This window comes from Hyperolius riggenbachi, chromosome 4 (genome assembly GCF_040937935.1).
Source record: "Hyperolius riggenbachi isolate aHypRig1 chromosome 4, aHypRig1.pri, whole genome shotgun sequence".
Classification (NCBI taxonomy): domain Eukaryota; kingdom Metazoa; phylum Chordata; class Amphibia; order Anura; family Hyperoliidae; genus Hyperolius; species Hyperolius riggenbachi.
Window position 1 is genome coordinate 402,651,439 of NC_090649.1, and position 25,822 is coordinate 402,677,260.

General features: G+C 42.3%; 1 protein-coding gene across 2 annotated transcripts in view; it reads left to right on the top strand.

Moving 5' to 3' along the window:
- MERTK (MER proto-oncogene, tyrosine kinase) overlaps positions 1-22,166 on the top strand; it is a 172,216-nt gene extending 150,050 nt beyond the window's left edge. For both annotated transcript variants that reach the window (XM_068232287.1, XM_068232288.1), the window contains exons 18-21: positions 1,772-1,881; positions 4,388-4,547; positions 11,656-11,792; positions 18,479-22,166. In XM_068232287.1, coding sequence (XP_068088388.1) covers positions 1,772-1,881; positions 4,388-4,547; positions 11,656-11,792; positions 18,479-18,965 — 894 coding nt within the window. In that variant the 3' untranslated portion in view covers positions 18,966-22,166. The remainder of the gene's footprint in view (positions 1-1,771; positions 1,882-4,387; positions 4,548-11,655; positions 11,793-18,478) is intronic.
- The last annotated feature ends 3,656 nt before the right edge of the window (positions 22,167-25,822 follow it).

Consider the following 25,822-nt stretch of genomic DNA (forward strand, 5'->3'; position numbering starts at 1 on the left):
GTCCACCTTGTCTATGCTACTGAGAAGGATAAATGCTTTGTGGACAGCACTGCAGCTAAGTGCACCGTCTCATCATCAATTTGCTGAAGCTGAACTAGGGTTTTAATACTCAGTTAACAGGATGGTAGCATAGATACATTCTGCTATTGTGTACAAACATATTAATGTCCATTTATCTATTTATTTGTTGTAATTATAAAGCGCCAACATATTACGCAGCGCGTAATTCGGTTTGTGAGGGAAGTATTGCTGATAAGACTGAAGGACTCCTATAAACCAGCTTTTATTACCATGTCTGACCAGTTATTCAGTGCTCTTATGTAGACAAAAGTCACCAATACTGCTGCTTTCAGCTGGTAGAAAATATAGATGCTAGTTGACAGGATGGTAAAAATTGTGTTCACCACACTTCTGTCAATAAATGTATTGCCAGACTAGTCAGTCAACCTATAGCTTTTTTTTCAAAGACATACATGGCTTTGTTTTGAAACTATATATTAACTTATACATTTTCCTTTAGAGTTAGTAAAAGAATAGGCAAAATTACTAGAAAAAAACAAACAGGAACTAAGCTCTGCAGCTGCCACTTACATGTACAAAGCTGCAACACTGATCAGACACTGAGGTCCGCCCCGTATGAGCTCTAGGGATTGAATGGTTAATAGCCTGGATGTATCTTATTTAATAAGCGGCAAAACAATACTCATAATGTATTGATATAGCCTTTATCAGGAGGCCAGAAGTTAAAACTGAATCTGATAAATCAAAACTAGTATCTGATCCTTTAATCCAGCAGCTGCGTTAATTATTCAGTGATTTGTTAGCTCCAGTTTCCACCTTCTTGGTGAAACTAAATAGCACTTTAAGAGCACTTCTCATCACTAGTCACACAGTTTATATATGTGGGTCAGCCAGGCTTAGGGGGCTGAAATTCTGTAGTCAGTAAACAGAACAGAAGTTAGCCTTCCTAAAATGGAAGGTATTTGCGATTATTCAGGTTGGAGTGAGCACAGAGGTGTCCCACAATGCATCTCTGCTGAATGGCTGGCGGGGGGGCACCTCAAAGCCCCCTCCACCGCAGGATTCCCCCTCTCCCTCTCCTCCCTCCCTGCCCCGGAGATCGGAGGCTGCACAGGAACGGATCTGTCCTGTGCAGCCTCTAACAGGCTCCTGCCTGTCATGTGACAGCGATCCCCGGCCGCTGATTGACTGTGGATCGCTGATCTAGTACAACGCTGCTACTGTTAGCAGCGTTGTACAAATGTAAACAAAGTGGATTATTTCCGCTTGTGTTTACATTTAGCCTGCGAGCTGCGATCGGCAGCCCGCAGGTTATTCACGGAGCCCCCTGCCGTGAATTGACAGGAAGCAGCCGCTCACGCGAGCGGCTGTTTCCTGATTAATTAGCCTGCAGCCGGCGATGCAGATGCGTCGCTGGTCCTGCAGCTGCCACTTTGCCGACGCGCGTTATGAGTGCGCGGTCGGCAAGTGGTTAAAACAGAAGGTATTTGCGATTACACACAAAGAAGAAGTTGTCAGAAGGAATTTGGGATTAACTGGCAACTGTAGGAGGTCTGGAATAATGTGCTACAGATTTCTCTCATTAGGAATTTCTTTGCATATGCTGAGACATTACGTAAAGGTACATGACAGAAAAGGGTCGGATGATAGTGTGTAATATGGGTTACACAGGAGTAAAGTGAAACAATTTATTAAAACTTTTCATAGAGTGAACTTGCCTAACTCATATTTTTCCATTTTTTCACCCTAGCACGTGCCATTGCAAACTCTGGTGAAGTTTATGATTGACATTGCGACTGGGATGGAGTACCTGAGCAACAAAAACTTCCTGCACAGAGACCTGGCAGCCCGAAACTGCATGTGAGCATTCAGTGTTATTCCTGTTTCAGTTTAGACTGGCACAGTGATTTCTATCCATTGTACTGTCACACATTTATATGCAGCACAGGTCATGTGTTGTCTGTTTCCCACAGCTTGCATGTTTACTGCTTAGTATTGTAATAATGTTATTTCTTCACTACATACAGTATGACTGGAACAATGGTAAAAATAAGTGATCTAAAAAACTAGGCCAGGATCAACTTTGTACACATGGTGCAGAGGCAATCGATCGTGGTCAACTCTGCTGAGAATCTAGTGTGTATACAGCAGCTCCCAACCAGCCTTGATGCCTTGGCCAGCGATCTGCCCCCACAGATTGACTTGGACAAATGCTGCTGAGGGCATTGTTCTCTCCATTGCCCTGCCTGCTACGTCGTGCACCACTCCATCTGTCCCTCGGCCCTCCATTTAGCAACAGAACTCATCGCTAGCCAGGAGGCTAGCAACACGTCTGTATTTTGTCTGACACCAACTGTCGCCAGAGGAATCAAGTCCTGATCCTGTTCTGGCACTACGCTTCGTATGTGTGGACAAGGTTTAAAAGATGTCTCCTATTGGATTGTAACAGTTTCCAACCAGCATCTTTTACAGACATTATTGATGAATATTATCAAGTTAGACAGGTTAGACATTTTTGTAATAAATTCAAGTTATTCAGGTGGACATAACTTCCCAAGTTAGGCAGCTGCTGACCTAGGTATTGCTAGCTTTATTTAAGCTTGCTGCAGGCCAGGACATTGATGCTTGCAACAATTGAAAAACTGCTATTTAACTAAACTATCAGTAATCCTTCCTGTGGGATGTTATGATCCAAATGAATTATAAACTAGGCATAAGGGCTCTTTCACACTAGGAACTGTTCCATGTATTTTGACAGATCGCTCCTAGGATGCATTTAGAAAGGTAACATAAGTCTATTTGATTTTCATGTTAAGTTTCACGTTAGACAAAGGGCTTGATTCAACTGTTAGCACTTCCGTTTTCGTGTGAATTTTCGCGTTTGCACGCGATCGCAAATTTTTGCGTGCAAGTAAACGTTTTCGTTATCGTTTTCACACGAAAACTTTTCATTAAGCGCGAAATATTGCGATCGCGTGCAACGGCCGTGCTAACAGTTAGCACTCTTTTGTGAATAAAGCCCAAAGTGTTGCAGAGCTTTACGTTTAAATGCATCTGGGAGCTTCTAATTGTGCAGCCGCTGCGTTTTCCCTTTGGGTGTATTAGAACTACCGCCGCTTATCAGCGTCGCACCGCAATTCCCTGACGGTGCGCCGCAGGTCATAACGCGTGCACGAAATCGGGTTCGTGCACATGTTATGTAACGTGAAAGAGGCCTAAAGGTGGCCATACACTGGTCGATTTGCCATCAGATCGACCCTCAGATAGATCCCACTCTGATCGAATCTGATCAGAGAGGGATCGTATGGCTGCCTTTACTGCAAACAGATTGTGAGACCAGGGGACTCGCGCCAACGGAGCAGGTAATGTATTGCCGCTATCGTCGGTCGTCGGGCATTTCGAATGCCGCTATCGACGCACTCCCGACCCGCCGGCGATCGAGCAAAATCTTCAGCACGGATGGCTCGACGGTAATCGACAGGAACGATTGATTTCGGACGGAAATCAATCATTCTGTCAGCGTTTGCGCAAGGATTTCACAGCAGATTCGATCACAGTGATCGAATCTGCTGTATATCGGTGGGAAAATCCAGTATATTGGCCCCTTAAGAGACAATGATTTAGCAAAAAGTTAAATTGTCCCGGAGTCTGTGGGGGGTTCGGGCTGTGTACACAGGGATTAACACACTTTGGCTGCCCCCACACATTCTAGGATGATTTTACTTTTCGCAAAGTTGTTCAGCCCTATTATAGCCATTTGCAATCTTATAGCAGCCAATTTATTATAAGACTATAATCCCAGGGCAGGTTTGTAAGATTACATAGGTGTTGTTCAGTTCTGTAAATCCAACACTTTGATCCCCTTTGGTACTTTGATGCGCCGTGTAATACTGTAATTATGCAGGTGTGTGTGCAATGAGGGCAGAGCTGTGCTAGCCACCCACACCCCCTAGCTGATGCCAGGTCACCTCCTTGTTTTACTGTGAGGAGGTAGAGACCCTCTGAATTCCCCGCCACTCGGCACTCCTGCAATCACCCACATCCCCCAGCACACTGGAAAAAAATATGGGGAGGGGGGGGGGGGGGGGGCATGCTTGATAAGAAAAATGGTTTGGGAAGGATTAAAGCGAGCCTATATTTCGTATGAATTAAAACCATTGATCTTGTCCTTCAACTTTCTGTATGCCTCTAGGCTATCTGGGAAGTTTACATGAACAAATCTAATTGCAGCAGGAACATTTTGACATAATCAGAAGGTCACGGCGCATGCAGAAAAAGAGTTGACAATATAAACAGTTTTCACTGTCATTGGTCATGGCTTCGTTCCATTTGCTGTAACATTTCCCTGCCTTCTCTTTATTTCCAGGCTTAGAGACGATATGACAGTCTGTGTTGCTGACTTTGGGCTGTCTAAAAAGATATATAGCGGTGATTATTATCGTCAGGGACGTATCGCCAAGATGCCTGTGAAGTGGATTGCCATGGAAAGCCTTGCCGATCGCATCTACACAGTCAAAAGTGACGTGGTACGATAAAATCTTTCTTTCAAGACATCCACTGTTTATAAAGATGTCTAAAATCTAATAGTAGGAAGATTCATATAACTGACTATTGTGTGCAGCTACTGTCAATAGCTGCGAGTGTAAACCTGGAGCTACTGGGATACTGGAGCTAATATTGCAGGAAGCATTTGTAGGCTACTATTGTAGGCAGAAAAGGATTCAGATGAAATGGGGCCCAAGGCAAGATAGCAGCTTTTGTCCACAGCTGATTATCACCTGGATTTTTTAGTAAGATTTGGTGGGTGGTAATGTCCACCAGGCCCCTAGACTCTCTCCAGGCCCTAGGCTACTGCCTAGGTTTGCGTTGTGGATGATCCGGCTCTGATTGTAGGTTCCTTTCACGTTACACAGACACTGCAGAATGGACCTATTGTTTTACATAGGGTTGTTCTCATTTCCTCCTCTGCAATGTGCAACTCCCTGCTGCATGATATTTTTGGGCACTGCATATGCTTTGCCTAGAGTTGAGCCGAAATTTTCGTAATTTCGCATTACTAAAATTACGCATGCGAAATTTGCGATTACGATGCGAAATTACGGTGGCGTAATTGCCATTAAAATCGTAATTGAAAATACCGTAAGCGTAATTTTCAACGCGTAATTTCGCGTTTCGTTCATGCCGTAATTTCGCATTAAACGCTACCGTAATTTCGCGTTAAACCGTAACGCTCCGTATAATATAAAAAAGCCGCCGACTTTAAGGGTTAATAGCAAAGCCCCCTTAAATGCTAAGAGCCTCAAATTTGGAGAATATATTAAGGAGATCAGGAGGAATAAGAGGAAAACAAAAATTTTCAAAAAGACCTTATAGTTTTTGAGAAAATCGATGTTAAAGTTTCAAAGGAAAAATGTAAACATTTAAAAACCCGCCGACTTTAACGGTTAATAGCAAAGCCTGCTTAAAGTTTAGGAACACCAAATTCCCAGGGTATATTAAGGGGATCAGTGGGAATAAGAGGAAATTTTTTTTTTTCAAAAAGACCTTATAGTTTTTGAGAAAATCGATTTTTAAGTTTCAAGGGCGAAAATGTCTTTTAAATGCAGAAAATGTCAGTTTTTTTTGCCCAGGTAACAATAGTGTATTATTTTCATAGATTCCCCCAAGTGGGAAGAGTTTTACTTACTTCGTTCTGAGTGTGGGAAATATAAAAAAAAAACGACGTGGGGTCCCCCCTCCCAGACCTCTTTAACCCCTTGTCCCCCATGCAGGCTGGGATAGCCAGAATGCGGAGCACCGGCCGCGTGGGGCTCCGCACCCTGACTATACCAGCCCGCATGGTCCATGGATTGGGGGGTCTCGGAAGGGGAGGGGCAGCCAAGCTTTCCCCTCCCCCTCCGAGCCCTTATCCAATCCAAGGACAAGGGGCTCTTCTCCACCTCCGATGGGCGGTGGAGGTGGAGGCCGCGATTTCCTGGGGGGGAGGTTCATGGTGGAATCTGGGAGTCCCCTTTAAAAAGGGGTCCCCCAGATGCCCACCCCCCCTCCCAGGAGAAATGAGTATAGAGGTACTTGTACCCCTTACCCATTTCCTTTAAGAGTTAAAAGTAAATAAACACACAAACACTTAGAAAAAGTATTTTAATTGAACAAAAAACATAACCACGAAAAAAGTCCTTTAATATTCTTAATTAACCATTAATACTTACCTGTCCCTTTAAATAAATGATCCCTCGCAATATCCTCGGAAATGTTCTATCAGTTACAATGTAACAAAGTTATTACAATGTAACAACTTTTTTGCATTGTAACTACGCCGCACCCGACGTTACTCACCGCGCCGCCGCCGCCGCGTCTGTGCTGCAGGACCCGACAGAGCTCTGAGCTATAGCTCAGAGCTCTCTAAGCATCTTTGTATTTGGGCTCCAAGGAGCCCCATTGGTCCTTAGCAGACCAATGGGGTTCCTTCTGATTTAAAGGAACCCCATTGGTCTGCTAAGGACCAATGGGGCTCCTTGGAGCCCAAATACAAAGATGCTTAGAGAGCTCTGAGCTATAGCTCAGAGCTCTGTCGGGTCCTGTAGCACAGACGCGGCGGCGGCGGCGGTGAGTGACGTCTGGTGCGGCGTAGTTACAATGTAACAAAGTTGTTACATTGTAATAACTTTGTTACATTGTAACTGATAGAACATTTCCGAGGATATTGCGAGGGATCATTTATTTAAAGGGACAGGTAAGTATTAATGGTTAATTAAAGGACTTTTTTCGTGGTTATGTTTTTTTGTTCAATTAAAATACTTTTTCTAAGTGTCTGTGTGTTTATTTACTTTAACTCTTAAAGGAAATGGGTAAGGGGTACAAGTACCTCTATACTCATTTCTCCTGGGAGGGGGGGTGTTCATCTGGGGGACCCCTTTTTAAAGGGGACTCCCAGATTCCACCATGAACCTCCCCCCCAGGAAATCGCGGCCTCCACCTCCACCGCCCATCAGAGGTGGAGAAGAGCCCCTTGTCCTTGGATTGGACAAGGGCTCGGAGGGGGAGGGGAAAGCTTGGCTGCCCCTCCCCTTCCGAGACCCCCCAATCCATGGACCATGCGGGCTGGTATAGTCAGGGTACGGAGCCCCACGCGGCCGGTGCTCCGCATTCTGGCTATCCCAGCCTGCATGGGGGACAAGGGGTTAAAGAGGTCTGGGAGGGGGGACCCCACGTCGTTTTTTTTTTATATTTCCCACACTCAGAACGAAGTAAGTAAAACTCTTCCCACTTGGGGGAATCTATGAAAATAATACATTATTGTTACCTGTGCAAAAAAAACTGACATTTTCCGCATTTAAAAGACATTTTCGCCCTTGAAACTTAAAAATCGATTTTCTCAAAAACTATAAGGTCTTTTTGAAAAATTTTTTTTCCTCTTATTCCCACTGATCCCCTTAATATACCCTGGGATTTGGTGTTCCTAAACTTTAAGCAGGCTTTGCTATTAACCGTTAAAGTCGGCGGGTTTTTAAATGTTTACATTTTTCCTTTGAAACTTTAACATCGATTTTCTCAAAAACTATAAGGTCTTTTTGAAAAAAAAATTTTTCCTCTTATTCCTCCTGATCTCCTTAATATATTCTCCAAATTTGAGGCTCTTAGCATTTAAGGGGGCTTTGCTATTAACCCTTAAAGTCGGCGGCTTTTTTATATCATACGGAGCGTTACGGTTTAACGCGAAATTACGGTAGCGTTTAATGCGAAATTACGGCATGATACGACTGTAATGCGAAAATTACGTGAAAATTACGCTTACGCGAAATTTCGCAAAATCCTTCTTCATTACGATTATGTACTTACGGCCATAATCGTAATTACACTAATTACGCGAAATTTCGCGAAATCGTAATTAGGTCATTACGCTCATCTCTAGCTTTGCCATCCAATCATATAAATGTTATTAACTGCTGCAGAAATTTTAAAGCCGATTCCACGCTGCAAACTGGCGGTAGCGTTGTGGTGCAACGCACTGTCAAACACAAGCCGTCAGGGAACACAGCGTTAGTCGGCGGTGTTCCCTGTCTGGCAATCTTCCAAGCAGGAAGTGATGCAAGCTTGCGTCAAAGAAGCTCTTTTGCATAGATAACCCTTTTTCTTCAGGTTTGCTTTAAATAGTACTGTATTTTCTATGTGAGCTTCAAGCTGGCGAAGTGCAATTCAGAGTACAGTGCAGTTCTCGTTAATTATGAATACCTCCCTTCAATTCCTGCTATGCATGCATCTCTTTGTGAATCAATTGTTTCATAATCTATTGGATTAAAATTTAATTTCCTGTTCAGCACAGACCTCTTAAGAACAGCAGGGCACAATATAATACAATTTGTGCAATGTCTTACATTTACTTTTTGATTTCAATAAGATTATCCTTTTTAAAATGTCAGCGGAATGTTGTATGAGTCTATTTGTACTGTGTTCTGCGCAAAATAGAAAACATTTAGGTTCATGTAATAAGCAGTACACAGACATACCGTATATCCTCAAATATAAGTCGACCTCATGTATAATGCTGTGTACACACAATACGTTTTTCTGCTCGATTTTCCACCCATTTGTTTTTTCCACTCAATTCTTTGCTCAATTCTGCACTCAATTCTCTTATCTTCTGCTCGTTTTTCTTATCTTTTTTCATTCACTTCTATGACAAATCAAGCCAAAAAACGATCAGAAGGAATATCAGACATGTCGGAAATTATCTATCGAACCCATCTGGAGTAAAAACGTATAGTGGTGTATTCCCAGCATAAGTCAACTCCAATATTTGAGCATCTTAAGATGGATTTTTTATTGACTCAAATATAAGTCTACAAGTTAATGGCTGCACTTAGGGACCAGGAGGGGTTATTGACTGCACTGCATAACGTATTGCAGCCATTAACCCCTCCTGTCCATTAAATGCAGCCAGTAACTCCTCCAGATCACCCAAGTGCAGCAACTATTCACTCTTTCTCCTGCAGTCCAGTATGTTTCCCCTGCCCCTTCTCTTGTTAATTGTTGTGGCCAGGACTTTAAGACCTGTGTTTTCTTGGCGTTTCCTTTATCAAGAAAGTGTCACCTACCACTGGGTAAATTGCTGCAAATAGGAATGTCACTAATAGTGCACACATTACTCAGTGTGTTCAGTGTTGCTCCTGACTCGTGTATAAGTCGATCCCTATACTTTTATTCAGTGAGTCAGACCTAAATTTCTAGACTTATAGTCGAGTATATACAGTATGTAAATTGTCAGCTCTGCTGAAGCTGGGAGCAGGACATTAGTGTTATTAAAGAAACCCTCATGATCAAGAAAATTTGAAAGGAGCGGTAATCTTTTTCCACAATCAAGTTTTATTGAAGCGAAAAATTCAAAAAGTACGATTTCGTAAATAGTCAAAAGACAGTACTAGTACAATTTGACAAACATTTTTGAGTATTTGATGGAGAAAAACATCTTCAAATTTCAAATGCAGATATGATAGGTTGCATAGAGTACAAGCTAGACTGAGTAACTAACACCCTCCCATTTACTTAGCATAATAGGCCGGGAGGAGTAGCCACCTCATCTATAGCGTGGTACAGCTCAGAGCAGTGATCCAGAAAATCGTTTGTGCTGAATTGAAAACAGAAGATTGTCGATTTTACTAATATGGTACTAGATAAAGTTGGTTAAAGGACAACTGTAGGAAGGCTGCCATGTTTTTTTTTCCTTTTGTGCAATACCAGTTCCCAGGCTGTCCTGCTGATCCTCCTTCTCTAATACTTTTAGCCACAGATGCAGAACAAGCATGCAACAGGTCAGGTGTTTCCGACATTAATGTCAGAACTGACAAGATTAGCTGCATGCTTCTTTCTGGTGTTATTCAGACACTACTGCATCCAAATAGATCAGCAGGGCCGCCAGGCAACTGGTATTGCTTAAGGGGGAATAAATATGGCAACCTCTGTATACCTCTTGCTACAGTTGTCCTTTAATATCAGATATATTTCTTGTGGTGCGCCTTTGCAAGTGGTGATCTATGGCTTAAGGTGGGATTATATCCCAAAACTAAAATTTCAGCAACTACTCTTAGGTACATTAAAGGGAACCTAAACTGAGAAGGATATGGATTTTCCTTTTAAAATAATACCAGTTGCCTGACTCTCCTGCTGATCCTGTGTCTCCAATACTTTTAGCCACAGCGCCTGAACAAGCATGCAGATCAGGTGCTCTGACTGAAGTCAGACTGGATTAGCTGCATGCGTGTTTCAGGTGTGTGATTCAACCACTACAACCAAAGAGATCAGCAGGACTGACAGGCAACTGGTATTGTTTAAAAGGAAACATCCATATCCCTCTCAGTTTAGGTTCCCTTTAAAGAACATTTGAAAGCATTCCCCGTGTATAAAAACTTGTAGGGCTTATTTCCATGGGGAGCCATGGCTGTTTCCGATTCGGCCACAGCTCCTGTTCTACGGCGTAGCCTTAACCCGAATTGCTAATCACATCTCCTGGCTGGGAATGATTACATTTGCAGATTAGTCAGAGATAAGAAAGCCTATACTGCTCTCTGCAGTGAAAATAGCATGGAGTGCTTTTGAAGGTTTTTTTAATCTACCTAATATTAGTTACTGAAATTTTAATTTTCAAACTATAATCCCACTTTGAAAGGTACATAACTGAAGTACCATAATATCCTTTAATGTGGAGATCATAAACCCCGTTCACTTACATTGCAGAAAATAAAAAGATGGCACACCATTACCTGTTCCTACATCTTATTTGTAGAGAACGGGAAAAATACAGATAAGTGCCATGAGCGGCAGACAGAATGTTTGTTCCAAACACTGCTGCTGTCCACTGTTTTCTATGGCTAAATAGTGAACCCCACGGTGCCTTTTTATAAATATAAATGTGCCAATAAATAACAGCCTAGTTTATGAAGTGCTGAAGTCAATCTTTCGACGTTATCTCCACTTTTATGAACTAATTATGCGGACAGAATAATTGTCAATTTTAGGTTGATCCGTCTGTTTCCCCCTTTATTTTTTGGCCTTTGCTTGATCTTTAGACTTTTGCCAGCCTGTTTGTTAGCCTGCAGGCTAACAACATGTTCTGTTGCAATACAGGGGGGGGGGGGGGCCTTGGAACGCTGATAGAGCGATGCAGAAGTGACGTTATTGGCTGTCGCTCAGTAGAATTGATCCATTTGCTGTATTGCTGGCTGGGCAGCAATCAGGTGCTGCTGAACACACGCCGGATTATTGTTAGAGGTGGTCATTGGCTAAAGTTAGCATTTTATACTATCTTATGTTATAGAATATAAGATGCAGTTCACTTGCAAGACTGTACTGACAGTATTCCTACTGAAATCAATGTCATATTTTCATAATGATTATGTAATTATGAATTTCAAGCTAAGCAGTAACATTCGTAGATCTGAAGAATGTTGTTTGTCCTCTTACATAATTGCCTGCTATAGCGTGTGCTGCAGATTATTATAGATCATTACTTTCCACTGTTAATTGTTACTGCTGTGGTCACCAAGAGCGGGAGAGTGGGGGTGACCTTTCCTAGTGAAAGGACTCATTCAAGACTTCTGGAAACCTCATCCTCCTTCTTGTTCTGTTTGTTATCTGCAGTGGGCGTTTGGCATCACTATGTGGGAAATTGCGACCAGAGGCATGACTCCATATCCCGGAGTCCAGAACCATGAAATATACGACTATTTACTCCAGGGCCACCGACTGAAGCAGCCAGCAGACTGCCTGGATGAGCTGTAAGTGCTGAACTCTGCACAATGTACCAGACACAGCCATTGTTCAAGTGTATTGTCATTTTGTGATACTCTATAGGCCCATACACACGTCGGATTTTTGCGAACGACCCGTCGTTTGAACGTTCCGTCGTTCAGTCGTTCGCACGCGGAATCCGACGTGTGTACGGACTATCGTTCGGGTGATAAGACTGGTTTCCAGCGATCCGCGAACGACTGAACGACGGAACGTTCAAACGACGGGCCGTTCGCAAAAATCCGACGTGTGTATGGGCCTAAAGTGTCATGTGAAGTTCAGATGTTAATCAGTTTAAGCTAATTTTCAGAATTTACCTCTTTCCTAGAAAACTATTGTTAATAGTATTTACACGATTGCCTTGCGTGCCCTGGTTCAATTCCCAGCTAAAGCTAGCCCTACATCGAGCAATGATGGGCACATTTGACCAAGAGACAAATCTCTTTCTAATCGAATCTGATTAGAGAGAGATCTGATGGCTTCCCAAACACGGCAGGCCAATTCCCAATCAATTTCATGCTGAAATCGATCCGGAATCGGACTTGTGACACCGCATCTGACTATCTCGCCATCCCAACACCACTTGTTCCCACTGGCTCTGGGCCCACTTTGTTCAACATACACGCACGCCAGGTAATGTATAACATGCACCGGGGGGGGGGGGGGCATTTAACAATAGGGGGTACAGCGCCGGAGGTTTTGTCGCGTTTGTTGATCGTCCCGTAAATGGCACACCGTTACCGCCGCACACCTGATCGAGCAAGTTGGCCCAACATCTTGCAGCATGCACAATCGAAATATGCAACCAATTTCATACTGAAATTGGTCGCTTTGTCGGTCGGGCATGCACTTGGTGGCACCAATTTGATTATAATAATCGAATCAGATAGTTAATTGGCGGCCAAGTCGCCTGATGTGTGGCTACCTTTATGCTGGGTACACATGATGTAATTACCCGTATGATCGATGTGTAATCGGACAGGAAGTTGCATTGTGTGTACATATTCAAACTGCTCCCGACTGATAACCGGATCAATTTTCCCGTAATAACTTTGGAAAATCAATCCCGTTATCGAATGGGAGAAGATTGGACATGAGAGAAATAATCGTCCGATTCCCTTCGATTGGATGGGAAACCGCATTTTGTGCATTCAGCATAAAATCCTATCCTATATTTGTATATTCACCTTGTATTTGCATAGGAATCCTCTGGGTGCTGACGTTTCCACTTACAACCCAACATTCTTGCAGTGTTCCCCAACGCTGTCCTCAGGGCCCACCAACAGTGCATGTTTTGTAGAAATACACAGAGCTAGTTGATTAGCTCTGCTGAGACACTAATTACCCTCCCTGTGAATGTTTGTGGTTTCCTGCAAAACACGTACTGTTGGTGGGCCTTAAGGACAGGGTTGGGGAGCTCTGGGTTAAAGGACCAATATTGCGATTTTTTTTATTTTAAATTTAAAATTCATGTATACATATACTTATAAAAAGTACATTTCCCCTAGATTAAAATGCAGTATAAATTACTTTTCTCTTATGTTGCCGTCGCTTACAATAAGCAGTAAGCCTTTTTTCTTTACAAACATACTGCCTGGAAAGGATCTATATGAACATGTCTTAAGTAAGTGCTAGCCCAAAACCTGTCAAATCTGTCATCTTTTAACAACTGATTCTAAGTAACAGCAATGTAGGAAAGATTTACACATGCATAGTCATTTTTTTGCAATAGTGACTTCCCTGCAAAAATGTCCCTACATGACAGGAATATCAAGCTATTAGTGACAATTAGTGATATGAATAATGTATCAGTTTTAAGCCCCCTCTACACCATTAAATTCCGCGTGCGATCGATTAAATTCGATTGGATAGAATTCAATTGGATCGATTAAATCCGACATGTCTGATCAGGATTCGACCGGGAGTGTGGTCGATTTTGCATTGATAACTATGACACCACACTACCGATCGAATCCCGATCAGACATGTCAGATTTTATCAATGCAATCGAATTCGATCCAATCGAATTCGATCGATCGAACAAAAAGAGTAAAAAGAATCGGCACTAGTTGCTGATGGCAAACAGGTGGGGGTTGGTGGTTAGTTAGATGTGCCTCCAGACAATAGGATTCAACATACCACCAGGAAAAGCAAAAAAGAATCCGGGCACCATCAGCTGCAATCACCACGCTTTATTTCATCCCCACAAATGAACAGATACAAGTGGAATTCGATCGATCGTACGCGGAATTGCATGGTGTAGAGGGGGCATTAGATAAATGCACATTTATAATAACTTGTATTTATTTACTTTTGTAGAAAGATTGTATTAGTCTGAGAAATAACTCCTGTATAGTATCAGATTTTATTATGGAAAAAAAAAATCATATACTTTGCATTTGGTGGCATTTTTGATAGCACTCTCGCCTTGCAGCGCTGGTCTGTTTTTATATTCACCCCATGTCTGCATGGGTTTCTTCTGGGCACTCCCTTTCCAGCTCAAAAACATATAGTTAATTGGCTTCCCCCTCAATTAGCCATAGACTACGATGGACATATGACTATGGTAGAGATTAGATTGTGAGCCCCTCTGAGACCACAGTGTCAGTATTAATACTGAGATAGCTTCAGTTTTGTCCTGGCAGTAAGTACTCCAGCAGGGCTATACACCATGCAATCCTTCTCACTGGGTTGATAGATGAGATATCACCTTACAAACACATAATTAAAATGTAAAAAAAAACTCAGCAGTCTTGCACAAGGAAACAAAAGTAATTGTACCATCTGTTTGTCTATGCAGTGATTTGAGATGATTGCTTGCAGTACACAGTCTAGCGACTTAAGGTGCGTACACACGCACTACGGCCGCCAACGACGGGTCCATCAGACCCTCCCGCTGGGCGGACTTTCAGGCGACAGTAGCGCGTGTGTACGTGCTGTCGGCGGACTGAAAAGGCTGTTTCTGAGCAATCCGCTCGGCTCGTACACATGCTTGATTTCTTGGAACGACGGGCCCGTCAGACCATCCCGCTGGGCGGGCGTTCCAGCGACAGTACAGCGCGTGTACAGTCTGTCTGCAGACTGATAAGGCTGTTTCTGAACGATCCGCGCAACAGCCTTATCAGTCTGCCTAACAGACTGTACACTAGATTCTGGACAACCATTACCTAGACAATAATAGGCAAAATGGTGTTCCTTTTCTCAAAGTTGAAGTGTACTTAAAGTGGAACTGAACTCAGAACTTCCTCTCTGCTCTAAAAGATACGCAACAGCATAACACATTTTAAAGAAAAAAAATATTTGTTACAGTTGATACAAATCCTGAAATAAATCTGCAGTGTTTCTTCTGTACTTCCTGATTCATGGAAGCAGATATATTGTTAACATCCTGTGCTTTCAAATGAGCTTATCTGCCTTATCTGCCATGGCAGTCATGACACAGGGGAGGAAGCAAATTACAGCTTGTGATTTGACACAGATGAGGGGGAATTAGACAGGCTAAACTCTCTAAATACATACAGGGTGCATTTCTCTATGTTTTGCTTCTGTCCTGTGTAAGAGTTCAGGTCCACTTAAAAAAAAAACTTCAATGAGGATCTGAAAAATAATGTAATATATACTTCTCAGTATGTATAGTATAAGCGGTTACACTGTACTTATAATAGTAAAAATAGTCAATACTGGTCTCAGCTTGAATAATGTGTCTCAGATTTTCCCCATTTGCCTGTGCAAAGTTAAACTGACTCTGTACACTTATAATAATCTTTCTGTTCAAGTATCATAACATCTATAAGCAAACTGTACAGAGAATGTGCTGCTGTATTTTTTTTCCTGCAATGTCAATGGAAGAATAGAATAGCATGTATGTTGGAGTAGAAGCAACATCCGTAAAATAAGTACAGTATATTGGATTCATGTTTAGAGCCTTAATTTATGTAATTTCAAACACACTATATCAGAATTACATTACCATTTTAAAGTGGCCTGAAGCTCAGCAATTCTTTGCTCTAAAAGATTTTATATTTAGTCTTAAAGTGAATGGGAACCGCATTTAAAAAAATGAGACAGATACTTACCCAAGGAGAGGGAAGGCTCTGGGTTCTGTAGAGCCTTCCCGCCCCTCTCCTGGTCCCCTCGTTCCAGTGCTGGCTCGCCCGGTAGCAGTATTTGACTAATTTAGTCAAATACTGCTTTACCCAGCCGAAGGAGGCTTCAGAAGTCTTCAGGGAACCCGAGTGCTCCTGAAGAAGGGCGGCCCGGTACTGCGCCTGCGCAAGCACGCTCTCTTGCACGCTCACGCCTGTGCAGTATGGAGCCGCACGTCTTCGGGAGGACACGGCTCCCGAAGACTTCCAAATACCCTTTCGGTGGGGGATTGAAAGGACGGGAGCCAGCACAGGATAGAGGGCCCCCGAGAGAGGAGACGGAAGGCTCTATATGACCCAGAGCCTTCCCTCTCCTTAGGTAAGTATTTGCTTCATTTTTTTAAAAAATGCGGTTCCCATTCACCTTAACCACTTCACCTCGAAGGGTTTTTCCCCTTAAAAAAACCAAAGCAATTTTCACCTGTCAGCGCTCCTTCCATTCATTCGCCTATAACTTTATTGCTACATATCATAACAAAACAATCTATATCTTGTTTTTTTCGCCACCAAATAGGCTTTCTTTGGGGGTACTTTTTGCTAAGAATTATTTTATTTTAAAAATGTTTTATCAGGAAAATAAGGAAAAAAATTGAAAAAATTCATTATCTCTCAGTTTGTGGCCATTATAGTTTTAAAATAATACATGCTACCAGGATTAAAACCCACATATTTTATTTGCCCATTTGTCCCGGTTATTGCAACATTTAAAATTTTTCCCTAATACAATGTATGGCGCCAATATTTCATTTGGAAATAAAGGTGCATTTTTTCAGTTTTGCGTCCATCCCTGATTACAAGCCCATAATTTAAAAAGTTATAGTAATATACCCGAATGGCGTACATATTAACAAAGTTCACTCCCTAAGGTAACTATTTATGTATTTATTTATGTTTTGTAATTTTTTTTTTTATTCTCCAAAAAAAAAAAAATATTTGCCAACCAATGGGAGTGTGGGAGGTCAGGAGTTAATTTAAATAGAAAAAACAAGGTAACTAGGGATTGTTTGCTGGAAAAAAAGGGGGGATGTACTTTTACAATTTGGCCACAAGATGTCCTCAGTGGCGTATTCAGTCTCCGCACTATTGGTACGGAAACGGAAGGACAACGTAGCTGGGATTTGTGAATGGCAGAGCTGTCTGAAAAGACAGCTGCAGTCATTCAAGAAAATCTGTAATGAAAAAAACTCCCCTGAGGGGTACCCACCTCGGGTGGGGGAAGCCGCCGGATCCTATTGAGTCTTCCCCTGTCCTCCTCAGTCCCACGGCAGTGGAGAAAATCCTCCCGGAGCGGCGGTGATGTAAACATTTACCTTTTGGCTCCAGCGCAGTATCCACTCTTCCCACGGAGATAGGCGAGAATAGCCGATCTCCGTGGGGCCGCTCTACTGCGCAGGCGCAAGTCTCCTATTTTCGCCTAGCTCCGTCAGAAGAGCCGCAACAGCGCCCCCGCTGGAGCCCGAAAAGGTAAATATTGCATAGGCTGTCGGATTTGTCGCCTGTGCGTTCGGGGGCTGCAACGAGACCACCATGGGACACAGGAGGACAGGGAAGCCTTGATAGGGTCCAGGGGCTTCCCCCTACTGAGGTGAGTGCCCCCCAGGGGATGAGCGGCGGTACCGAGCACGGGGGTGTGGGGGGGGGTGTCAGCGGGAGGGACGTAGTACCTACGCCCCTGCACAGAGTTGTGGCATTTTGCAGGGGCGTAGTTACTCGTCCCGGCAGAGGGTAAATGGTTAAACCAACTACCAACATTTTTTTTTTTAGCTGAACAGCATACAAAGAGTTGAAAACAGTTTAACACAGCACTTAATTCTGCAGTGGAAGCTTGTGATTGGAACTTTTAGCTTGTGATCTGAGGTGATAACATTGTATCAACAGAGGAATGTAAACAACTGATAATTAGTTACAGCCAACAAAGGCTGAAACTGAACTACACAGAGCTGACAAGCAGACACAGAAATGTATCACTAAATAGCAGATACTTTTATATTAAAATCTATGTATACAATGCAATGGCAGCTTTCAGAGCAGATAAATTATACTTTGGGAACTTGTAATTTGTAAACAGGCAATATTAATTGTGCACAAAAGCAAATATGGTAACTGAATGTGTAATAGAAAGTAGGAAAACACATTTTTATTGAATGTTATGTCAGAGTTTTATTACACTTTAAGGTAGCCATGGACATTGTATTTAACTCTGCAGATTCCAGTCTGGTTGTTCTTTAGGTTGACTTACCATCTCAGGCTGATAAACATGGCAGAAATTTATACCAACTTTTAGCGAGTATCAGTTGTTCCTTAGGTGCAATAAGTGACTTGCACAGAACCAACGCTCATCCAAACTGCTCACTGCACAGTTAATTTATTTTATTTATTGTATTTATAAAGCGCCAGCATATTACGCAGTGCTGTAATCAGTTGGCTTAGCTATTCAAAATATCGTCTCTGCGGGCACCTTTACACATGCAAAGGTTCTGGTTCTATGTCAGTAAAAGAAATGCTAATTCTGGCCTATTTTCTTCCAGGTATGAACTAATGTACATCTGCTGGAGACCTGACCCGGGTGACAGGCCCACTTTCACAGATTTAAAGGATCTTCTAGAGAAATTTATACAGAGACTGCCTCCTGGAGTTGACAAAGAGGATGTTATTTACATCAACACCAGTTTACCTGAAGAAAGTGAACTCTTTACACAAGATCCAGAACTTGGAGAAATGGAAATGGATGTGGATTCTAAGTATGTCCAGATAACGCCTTCAAGATCTGACACCACCACCGTGACCGTAGAGGTCCATGGAAGCAATATTGAAGAACAAAGATACATCCTAGAAGGAGTGCCTGATGAGGAGGGTGTGGAGGTAGAACAAGCCAGGGCACCACTTATACATGACAGTTTACCTCGTAGCAGAGCACCATGGTGCGAAAGCAATACCCTTCTGGATGGTAACTCGCTAACTGAGGAACTCCTGTATGCAGATGATTCTGCAGAGGACTACGAAATCGCAGTATAGAACGGTTATATAGTACTGTACTGGACATTCCGGAAAGGATGCCTAATGGTTTCTATCTCACCCTGTGGATAACTATTTGGGATATAGCTAATGTAAATACCACTCAGTGTTCTGTACAGAAAAAGCTTGTAAATATTTAAGTTAACATATACATCTTGGTGATGATTTATATATTTGTGCCTTTAAATCAAATAATGATCTTGTAACTTGTATACAAAGTCCAACCCCATAAATGTAATGGGGCAAAATGGGAGCCAAGAAAAAAAGTAAAGCAGTTGCCTTTAGGAATCAGTGAAGATAATTTTTCTTCCAAGATTTATCTGGATTCTTTTTAAGCCAATCAATCAGGGTTCTTGAGGTTTGTAAACCAATCCTGCTCCCCTTTCACCAGTAACGCAAGGTGCCTGCCCCTACCTTTATCATAGTCCTATCCCTTTCCTGTGTACTCACGGACACTTTGTAAACGTAAGACCCATACTGCATAAAAACCTTGGTTTATGATGTGCAGTTCAACATCTTTTTGCTGCAAGAAGGGCATCATTGATTATGTCCTGGAAAAATTGAACAAGGAATCTGATTGGTTTGGGCAGCTGCTCCACTTTAATTTCATAAATTATTGTAGCTCCTTTCTTTATGAAGAATAGTTTACTACCTCACCTTATTGCCATCATTCATTTTGCTATTACATACAGTAACTAATTACATGTCTTTTTACAGGAGGGCATTACCACTTATGTGTCCTACTATTATACAACTCTTGGTGGTTTAGATGGACACAAGTAAAATTCCAATAAACAGATAAGAAGAAAAAAAAATGTATGAATTAATGAGACGCCAAACATTTTGAGACCACTAATCAGGCTCTTTCTCAAGGCAGTAAATTCAAAGTATCTAAAGAAGAACAAGAAGAACAATGATAAGGTTGCAATACCAAATAAACATAACAGGGCAGAGGTGTGAAAGGACAAATCTGAAAGGACAGCTTGGATTATTTCTCGTCGTCACTTCTGACTTTATGATGTATGCCACTCTACTGGCTTATCACAATATTTATTTGGTATGGCAATCTTACTCGTGAATTTTTGCTCTTCACTAGTTTTTTCTTTAAAAATCAGTGCCTCCAAAAAGAGTCCATAGTAGTGGCCTTGAAAGGTTGGTTTCTCATTGACTAACACATTTAGATTTTGGATGTGCCAGCTTCATATCGGTTTATAGAATCTATCAGGTGGTTTCATCCACCCTATGAGCGAACATAACTGCATATCATGTACTGTAGTTCTGTAGTCCAACGAAATCAAAGGAATTGTATATGTTCCTCTTTGGCTACCTTCCATTTTTCTTCTAAATACTACTCTACAATCTTAAAAGCAGCAGTTATGAAACACATGGGCTCTTGCTTTTGGTGCACTGAGTGGGGCAGTGGTGATCAGGTGGCGTTGTGTTGCTGTTTAAGTGCCTGCACACATTAACCAAGCATAACTTCCAACACAATGAAATATGTATAGGCTATACATTTTATAAATGCCCAACTTTGTCTTCCAACACACAATATTGCTTCAAACTGGATTGTAGTTGATTTCCAGTAAATCTGTAGGTATTTCTGGATTGGGGCGTGACCATATGTTGACAGATGTTGATGCAATGATGATGATGACATATGTTGATGCAATGACAGATTTCCATTTTAGTGTAGCATAATGCACTCAGCTTAATTCTTATTCAATATAAAATACTTTCCCCTTTTCTGCATCTTCCCAGTTCCTCCTTAGCCCTAAAGGTTAAAAAGGAACTGTTAGTGGCATCCTGTAGCCAAGTAGAGAGAATCAGCTGTGACGTTACAGATTCAGTATTAGGCTGCAATAGGTCTGCTTACAACCAATCCTTCAGTCATAGAGAAACACTAGCAGGCTACCAGGGGCGTAACTAGAAATCACTGGGCCCCCCTGCAAAACTTTGGATGGGGCTCCCTCCCCCTGCACACTGAATAGGGACTGTCTACAAATCTTTGTCTACAAAACTTTGTAGGATTTGTTTTCAGTGGCTGAGCAGATGCAGTCATTAGAACAGTTGTGCAGAGAGCAGAACGTTTTTTCTCTCCTTGCCCTTAGTTGTCAGTCTCTCAGGACGGGGCCCCCTGTGGCTTCTGCCCCCCCTGCAGCTGCATCCCTTGCAGGGTCTATTGTTATGCCCCTGCAGGCTACAGTACAGCATGACAATCATCATCTTCATATATGATTCTCAGTGAGAATGGGCACCTGTGGTATTGCTGACTCAGGAAAGGACCAGTGTCCTGTATCACTTGCCCAGCTGTGGAGTACAAGTGCTTTCATGCAATTTTTACTTCTGCTGCAAATTAGTATAAAGGTGGCCACTAAAGATACCATTTGCGTAACGATCGATCACGAACGATTCTTCTTATGAACGATCGCAAATGATCATTTGGGGCCACTTATGGACAAAAATCTCCTAACCAATCCAATCAGATTGATGGGATCGAACCAAAATTTGGATCGATTTCATTAATCTGATCTGATTGGTTAGGAGATTGTTCTCCATTAGTGGTCCCAAACGGTCATTTACGATCGTTCATAAGAAGAATAGTTTGTAATTGATCGTATGGGAAATTGTATCATTAGTGGCCACCTTTAGGCCTGATTCACAAGAACTGTTTCAGCACGAGTGAATGGAAAAGCTCTTGTTAATGCAGTGCTATGGGGGATTTTTATAAAATCACATTGCTCAAGTGGGATCACACACATAGCATTATATTAGCAAGAGCTTTTCAAATTACAATTGCTTAGAAAAACTCTTGCAGTGTAAACCAGGCCTTATTCTGTTCTTCCAAAGCATCCTGGGAATCAACATAACTTTCGTCATTGTTTTCAGGAAATGTAGATTGAGGGACTTGTGTCATCATAAATCAGTGCTTGGTTCTCTTAAGGCCCCTTTCACATTATGGCATTGGTTTGCTGCCCCCCCCCCCCCCCCCCCCTTCCTTCTTCAGCCACAGTGACCATTCATTTCTGAGACACTCTGCTCTGTTTTATAGCAGCATTAAGTTCTATAAAAGAAACTTACTCATAAAGGTCGAAGGTAATGCTACGTAGACACTTGAAAGATTAATGAAAGACCACAGACCAATTTTACCCCCTTCCATGTAGTATGAGAACATATCTACACAGTCTATTCTATTGAGTTGAACTCCCCATCAGATAAAAATCTTTGCAAGATGATGCACACAAAGATGCTGTACACATTCAACAGATCAGTATCTGCAAAAGATCTGTTCCTGCAAAATGCATTCATAGTCTATGATATCTGCAGATCTGATACATACCTTGTTTACAGACATTCATCTGCAGATCAGATCCACCAGGATGGATCTTCACCACTATGGAAAAAGGACTCCACAGGCTTCAAACTTGCGTTTGTGATTTATTGAGTTAGTGATTTATTGAGCAAGACACACTACATACTGTATTACGAGTCTCCTGACCCTTCCTCAAGGGTCAGGAGACTCGTAACATGTAGTGTGTCTTGCTCAATAAATCACAAACGCAAGTTTGAAGCCTGTGGAGTGCCTTTTTCTATAGTGGTGAAGTTTTCGATTGGCAGGAGTGGTGGACCTGCAGAGAAAGTGCACCGGCATACGCTACCTAATTGAGGTGCGCTGTACCTGAGCTCCAAGGAGGAGATTTTGCTTGGATCTTCAGATCTGCAGATGAATGTCTGTGTGTATGAGATCTGCAGATATCATAGACTATGAATGCATTTTGCAGGACCAGATCTTTTGCAGATACTGATCTTTTGAATGTGTACAGCATCTTTGTGCACATCATCTTGCAAAGATTTTTATCTGATGGGGAGTTCAGCTCAATAAAATTGACTGTGTAGAGTATGCTCTCATACTACATGGATGGTGGTAAAATTGGTCTGTGATCTTTCATTAATCTTTCAAATGTGTACACACCATAAGGGTGAGAGTGCTAAATAATCGCCATAATTATATAAACTACTGTATGATTTATATCCACTAGATGGCAGTAGAGAAACACAAATGACAAACAGACCAGTTGGGCAGCTGAAGAAAGGTGGCTGGGGGAGAGATCCTTTTTAAAGCAAACCTGGACTCAGACTAAAGGTGGTTACACACATCAGATAAACGTCTTTGGAAAATGAAAGATCACAGACCAATGTTACCACCTTCCATGTAGTATGAGAGCATACTCTAGTCTACAGTACACTTCAGTAGAGAAAAACACTTGGCACACAGCTGGTTAAGTGGGGGGTAAAGCTAGCTCCAATGAATCTGCGATAAGCTTCACCCATGCAGCAGCACCCAAAAGTCAGCTCACAGTCCAAGCAAAGAGAAGTGCAGCAAGCTTTTAAACAGTGCAGAGCACAAACTTAAACATGAAGCACACAGAAAGAGCGCTGTGCACCTTCCTCTTGCATGTTTTTATTCCATCTTTCAGCCAACAGCCAGCATAAATGACATTGAAGAACAGAACTGTCAAACCTGGATCGATGGGGGTGCCGAGGTGAGCGGGGAAGAGGTGACCAGGGGATGTGTGGACAGCACTACAGCCGTTTCACGCCAGCTGGCGCTTGTTCACGTGCGTGTGTCCAAAAACGGGGCAGCGCTGCACGGCTTCCTACATACGTACACGATGACGTAAACTGTATGCTTAATTCTCTCCGTAGAGCGGAGAGTCTCCGCCCCCTCACCCCTGACCCTCACTCCCACGTTACTCACACCAATGGGACAGCGCTGGGGGCGCGGCTTGAGGACTGTATGTAGGAAGCCGTGCAGCGCTGCCCCGTTTTTGGACACACGCACGTGAACAAGCGCCAGCTGGCGTGAAACTGCTGTAGTGCCGTCCACACATCCCCTGGTCACCTCTTCCCCGCTCACCTCGGCACCCCCATCGATCCAGGTTTGACAGTTCTGTTCTTCAATGTTATTTATGCTGGCTGTTGGCTGAAAGATGGAATAAAAACATGCAAAAGGAAGGTGCACAGCGCTCTTTCTGTGTGCTTCATACTCTAGTCTACACAGTCTATTCTATTGAGTTGAACTCCCCATCAGATAAAAATCTTTGCAAGATGATGCACACAAAGATGCTGTACACATTCAACAGATCAGTATTTGCAAAAGATCAGTTACTGCAAAAGATCCGTTCCTGCAAAATTCATTCATAGTCTATGATATCTGCAGATCCTCATACACAGCTTGTTTAAAGTGGACCCAAATAAAAAATACAAGATTTCAGAAATAAAATCTATTTTATAAATTATAATAGTAAATAGCAGCCTTTTTTCAGCTGCATGATGACAAATATAAAATATCTTACATTTATTGGAGGAACCCCTCCCTTCCTTTCAAATCCAGCAAACTGGTGAAGTAGGTGGTGTCTGGCAATGTAGGAATTGCTAATGGCTGCCCCCAGTATAATCCTAGTTATGAAAAGAGAAGGGTGAAAAGCATGCACTGAAATGCTCATAGGCTTGAAGGAGTGTTTATTTATCTTTGTATGTGTCAGAGTGGTGAAACTATATATTTTTAATTAAAAAAAAGTTTGGTTTGGGTCCGCTTTAACAGACATTCATCTGCATATCTGACAATCGTCGGCAGATCTGAAGATCCATCCTGGTGCATCTGATCTGCAGATGATTGTCCGTTACTATGATATCTGCAGATCTCATACACACCTTGTTTACCAGACATTCATCTGCATATCTGACAATCATCTGCAGATCTGAAAATCCATCCTGGTGAATCTGATCTGCAGATGATTGTCCGTTAAACAATGTGTGTATGAGATCTGCAGATATCTATGAATGCATTTTGCAGTAACTGATCTTTTGCAGATACTGATCTGTTGAATGTGTACAGCATCTTGGTGTGCAGGATCTTGCAAAGATTTTTATCTGATGGGGAGTTCAGCTCAATAGAACAGATTGTGTAGAGTGTGGCTCTCATACTACATGAAAGGGGGTAAAATTGGTCTGTGATCTTTCATTTTCCAAAGAATTTTATCTGATGTGTACCCACCTTTACTCTCTGCTCTAAAAGATAAGCAATAGCATAATAACCCTTAAAGAGAAACATTAATTTGTTACAGCTGATACAAATCCTGCAATAAATATGCAGTGTGTCTACTTCCTGCTTTCATGTAAGTAGACATAGGGTTAACATCCTGTGTTTACAAATTAGCAGCCAGCTGACACAGCTGAGAGACCAAATTACACTGGTGATTAGTCACAGATGAGAGGGAACGAAACAGGCTAAATTCTCTAAATCCCGTTATATACAAGGTGTATTTCTCTCTGTTTTCCTTCTGTTCTGTGTCCAGGTCAACTGGAAAGCAGACCCAAGATGTTTTTAAAATAAAAAGTGAGATACTTATCTAAGAAAAGGGAAGTGTCTGGATCCTCCATAGACCTTCGAAATTCTCCTCCAGACCTCTGCCGCTGCCCAGAACCCTCTGAAACTTTGCAGCCGTGCTCCCCTTAGTGCACAAGCATAGCCGTATTGCATCTGCACAAGTGTGGCCACGCCTGCGCAGCAGCACGTAACTGCATTGGCTTACTGCACAAGCATGGCTGTACTTGCACAAGCACAGTACGGCCACTCTCGAAAAAAAGGCGGGGATCGCGGCCATGAGTACATGTCCAACAAGCTCTTGTCGTATATGTTGTGGGGGTCCGTGCATGGAAACGGTGGCTGCAATAAGGTCACGGGAAGGCTCTCCCTTTCCAGAGGCTTCCCACTACCTAGTAAGTATCTATCACATTTTTGTAAAAATCATCTCGGGTTCACTTTAAATATCAATTGAAAGAGTTAAACTGTATTA